At 37.5% G+C, this 5,273-nt stretch overlaps 1 protein-coding gene and 1 pseudogene across 1 annotated transcript; both read right to left on the reverse strand.

Moving 5' to 3' along the window:
• Positions 1-1,934: 1,934 nt before the first annotated feature.
• LOC147504573 (zinc finger BED domain-containing protein RICESLEEPER 2-like) lies at positions 1,935-3,623 on the reverse strand. Its single transcript, XM_086604073.1, has one exon. The coding sequence runs from the start codon at positions 3,149-3,151 to the stop codon at positions 2,351-2,353; it is 801 nt and encodes a 266-aa protein (XP_086460199.1). The 5' UTR covers positions 3,152-3,623; the 3' UTR covers positions 1,935-2,350.
• Positions 3,305-4,465, reverse strand: LOC147504574 (zinc finger BED domain-containing protein RICESLEEPER 2-like; annotated as a pseudogene).
• Positions 4,466-5,273: the final 808 nt, after the last annotated feature.

The raw sequence follows: 5,273 nt of genomic DNA on the forward strand, positions 1-5,273 counted from the left end.
ACTCAAGGAGAAGGTCAACCTAGGAACTGAAGACGACCCTAAGTTTGTTTATGTAGAAGCTAACCTTGATACTACTCTCAAGGCATAACTTGTAACCTTTTTTTATCTCTAAATAAAGATGTTTTTGCTTGATCGTACATCGACATCCCTGGAATTGATCCTAATATCGTATGTCACAAATTAAATGTCAACCCAAACGCTAAACTAGTTTGCTAGCGACCTAGAAAACTATCTCTTAGGTTCCAAAAAGCAGTTAATGACGAGATCGAGAATCTCAAAAAAGTTGGCTTCATTAGGAAGGTAGAATACCCTGACTGGATTGCTAATATTATAACAGTCCCAAAAAAGAATGACACAGTTCGCCTCTGTGTTGATTTTACCAACCTAAACCAAGAAACTCCTAAGGATAGTTTCCCCTTGCCAAGAATTGACCGACTTGTCGACCAGACCTGTGGACTCGAACTCTTATCCTTCATGGATGTTTACAGTGGTTACAACCAAATTTTAGCAGAAGAAGACAAAAAAAAACATCATTCATAATAGAACAAGGCATTTACTGTTACAACGTCCTCCCATTCGTCCTAAAGAACACTGGAGTGACCTATCAACGTTAGTCATATATATGTTTCAAGACATGTTAGGAGACACCATGGAGGTCTACATAGATGACATGGTCATCAAAAGTAAGAAAGTAACAGATCATCTAGATCATCTCAATCAGGCGTTCTCCCGACTACGCCGAACTCAAATGAAGTTGAACCCCAAGAAATGTCTCTTTAGAGTGACCTCTGGGAAATTCCTGGGGTATCAGGTCTCCCAACGAGGGATTGAAGCTAACCCAGATCAGATTCGAGCGTTCTTAGACATGCCCGACCCCAAGACAAAGAAACATATACATAAACTATCAAGAATGGTGGCAGCTCTAAACCGATTCATATCAAGAGCCTCAGACAAATGCCGCCCTTTCCTACAGATTCTCAAAAAGGGCGAATAGTTCTCGTGGAATGAATAATGCAACCAAGCGTTCTCCACTCTTAAAGACTACCTGTCAACACCACCCGTTCTAGCAAAGCCAACAGATGGTGAAACACTGGAGTTATACCTAGCCATATCTAACTTTGCTATCAGCTTAGTCCTCTTCAAAGAGAAAAAGGGCATAGAAAAGCCAATCTACTTCACAAGCAAAACATTGTTACCAGCGGAGAAAAAGTACTCCCACCTCGAAAAAGTCGTCCTGGCATTGCTATATTCAGCTCGAAAATTCAGACCATACTTCCAGGCACACCCAATCAAAGTGCTTACCAAATTCCCATTGAAAAAATTTCTTCTCAAAACCAGCAAGACAACTCACATGGCCATGTAGGCAGAAGAGCTCGGTGAACATCACATTGAGTTAACACCAAGAACTTCTCAGAAAGTATAGGTCGTTCCAGACTTTCTTGCCGACTTCCCAATTGACGATTTAAACTAGGAACCAGATACCGATATCCCTTCCACTAGGGGTGGTCATCGAGTCGAGCGAGCCGAGTATTGGCATGCTCAGATTCGGCTCGTGAGTTTTCGAGCCGAGCTCAAACTCAATGTCGAGCTCCACTTTGTGCTCAAACTCGACTCGATTTGAATTACAATTAGCTCGAGCTCAACTCGTTTTACAAAATGAGCTCGAGACTCGTAGGTAGTGAGCTTGCATCTGGAAACAGTGGCATATATACTCAAAATTGTCGAATAAACCCCATTTTTGTATGATTTAAGTACAAAAATTCCAAAAAACACATTACATTTCAATTTTCTCAATGTAGGAACGCATCCAAACTACCATCAACATCCAAAAGCATTACAAAAAGCTATTACAAACCAACGCTTATAAAATAGATAACCAAAATTATAACAAAATCACTTTTGCCACATCTCTATTTTCTAACTTTATTGGCTGCAACACTCTTGTTTGGTTCAATTGCTTCTACATTTGCTGCAAGTCTGCAACACTTTAACTTCTCACTGCCACCATGAGTATCAACTATGGCACACGCAAAAAGAAAACCTACAATAATAATAATACGCTAATCACATGTCTAGTTACTCAAATTGATATGCTACAAAATCAAATAAACATTACCTGAGAAATTCTTTTAAGTTTAGATGTCGTAAAACTTCAACTCACGTACAAACTAAAAGAGGTTAGACATCAAAACAAATTGTTGAAAGGCAACAATAAATAATGAAAAGGACCTGCTTGTTACAGAAACCCAACTCATGAATTGGAGAATGGATATAATTATATAATAAGGAATAACAAAAAGAAAGGAATTACCGTTGAACACTTACATTCTTGTATGAACTATTCAGATCCTCAACCTGTAATGTAAATAACATATCTCATTAAACATAAGAAAAATATTTGTACAATCATTATAACAAGTAAGATAATATTTACAAATCTCATTATCCGAAAGAAGCATTTATTTACAAATGTAAACAACAAACTTACATTGGACAACTCTTCCTCCATTCCAGCTTCATGACGCAACCAATCTCCTCCACAAAGCAAAGCTTCTATTGCAACAGGATTTAATGAGCTACGATAGTGATCAAGAACTCTACCTCCAGCACTAAAAGCCGACTCAGAAGCTACAGTGGTAACTGGAATAGAGAGTATGTCGCGAGCCATCTTTGAGAGGTGTCGAAACTTGAGAGTATTTGCGTGCCACCAATTCAAAGCATCAAAATCATCCTCTCCATCTTCCAGAATGTAAATTCCTTCTTCTAGATATGTGTCTAAATCAGATTTGGTTGGTTGAACCGTAGTCATTTGCTTGGCCCAGCTATCATACTCACTCCGACTCTTAGTTTTCCCCTTTGTGCTACTAAGACCATTGACACTAGCCACATTGCTGGTACTTGTTTGACCATCTTTTGAGACATAGTCTTTAAACAGATCATCCAAAGCCTTAGTGACAATGTCTATATTTTTCTGAACTAAACTAGACGGATAAATCTTAGGAAAATAGAACTCAATCAGTTTCATCTTATATCGGGGATCTAGAACAGCAGCAATTGCCATCAATAAGTTGCACTCTCCCCAATACTTGTCGAACTTCTCCTTCATTAGAAATGTCATTTTCCTTATATAATCTCTATCATCAAATTCCATGTCATTCAATAATTCTTTTACTTTCCAAACTTTCGGGAGAAACAAATTGGAAGTAGAATAAGAATTTCCTAAAAACACTTCAGTAGCTTCATTAAAAATCTTTAAGAACTTGCACACCTCTGTATCTCTCTCCCAATCACTCTCAGACGGCAACTAACAATAATTTGAATCTCTTTCTTTGTACATTGGGAATACATCTTTGAATACTAGTGCACTTGCTAACATATCATAGGTAAAGTGCCATCGAGTGGACACATCTAAACTTAAGCTCTTAGTCTTGGAGATTGGCAAATGCAATTGCTTCACAATTTCACTGAATTTGTGAAGGCGGGATGGGGTCAAAGTGACATATTTCACACTTTTCCGCACATTTACAATAACTGCTTGAATCTCCTTTAATCCATCCTGCACTAATAGATTCAAAACATGTGCACAATAACATACATGAAATATTTCCCCACCGAAAAATAAGGTCCCATTAGCTGCAAAACTAGCTTTTAGATTTTTTATCGCTTGGTCATTTGTCGACGCATTGTCTAATGTGACTGTTGAAATCTTACTTTCAATCCCCCAATCACAAAGACACTGAAAAATGCAATCTGATATAGCAACCCTAGTATGTGGAGTTGGTAAGAGACAAAAATTTATGATGCGTTTCCGGAGCGTCCAATCTAAATCTAGGTAGTGAGCAGTAAGGCACATGTATCCTTTTGTTTGATTTGAGGTCCACAAATCAGATGTTAAACTTATTCTATCAACACTAGCTAACACCTTCTTCAACTTGACATTCTCACATTCATAGACTCTAATGCATTTAGCCCTTATAGCTTTGCGTCCTACCATCTCAAATCACGGGTTAAGCATATGACAAAGCAGCAAAAAAAATTCATGCTCCACCATCCTGAAAGGATATTCATGTACCATAATCATCTTGGCAATTATTTATTTTATTAACTTCTTATCAAACTTGTAAGTAGCTAAACTACCACTTTTATTAGCATCATAACCCAAAAGTTGTTGTTTAGGACCATTACCAGACTTACTAGTTTTCCGAATCACGCATGTCTTTTGGTGCCTAAGAAGGCTAGTGGTGGATCCTGTAACAACAACAAGCTTTTTAAAACAATGGTTACACTTAGCCTTCTTTTCGTCCATCCTCAGTTACTTCTGAAAAATCTTCCCATGATGTCGACGTCTTCCTCTTGTTTGTAGTCTTTGCAGATTCAACATGATCAGTTCCATCATCACCATTTACGTTAATAACATTTTCGGCATCAATGACGCTACTAGCCGTTAAAGGAGGAATAGAATTTGAAGCCATTTGCTCGAGCATATCTAGTTAAAACCAACATGGAAATTATAGGATTTTAAGAAAATAAAATCAAGAAAAACACATGGAACTAAACTAAATATCAAATATTAAACATACAATTCAGAATTTCTTGTTCGAATCACAATCTAAGAAACCCTAACATAACAAAAACCATAATGAAGTTGTAAGTGATGATGGTAACAAAGTTTAATTACAAAAAGAATATGAAAAGAAATGAAATTTACCATATAAAAACAACTATGAGAATGATGAAATTGAAGTTCATTAGTTTTGAGATGAGTTGATAAATGATTAGCTTTGAGACGATGTTGGTGGTGTTTGAATTATAAGGTTTTTGAGAGCCGCCATTAAGTTTTGGTGCTTTGGAATGTGTTTTTAACTTTTGAGATAATGCGGCTATTTTTTAGGGTTTTACATTGTAGGTTAATATGTTTATGGGCATGGGTATTTTTCTGGATCATATATGATATATAGAAAAAAAATTAATAAAATAACGAGTAGCTCACGAGCCACTCAAAATGAGCCTAAAACTAAGCTCATATTTGACTCATATTTTTTCATGAGCGAGCACGAGCCGATCTCAAAACAAGCCAAGCACCGAGTTGCTCACGAGCACCGAGTCTCATGACCAGCCCTACCTTCCACTAAACCACTAGACGACTCAGTTTGGTCACTCTTCATAAATGGAGCCAGCAATCCAAGTAGAAGCGGGATCGGGGTAGTCTTAGTGTCCCTACAGGGCGCTATGGTCGAAAAGTCAGTTCGCATCGATTTTGTGACCTCAAACAA

Source organism: Coptis chinensis, chromosome 4 (assembly GCF_015680905.1).
Source record: "Coptis chinensis isolate HL-2020 chromosome 4, ASM1568090v1, whole genome shotgun sequence".
Classification (NCBI taxonomy): Eukaryota; Viridiplantae; Streptophyta; class Magnoliopsida; order Ranunculales; family Ranunculaceae; genus Coptis; species Coptis chinensis.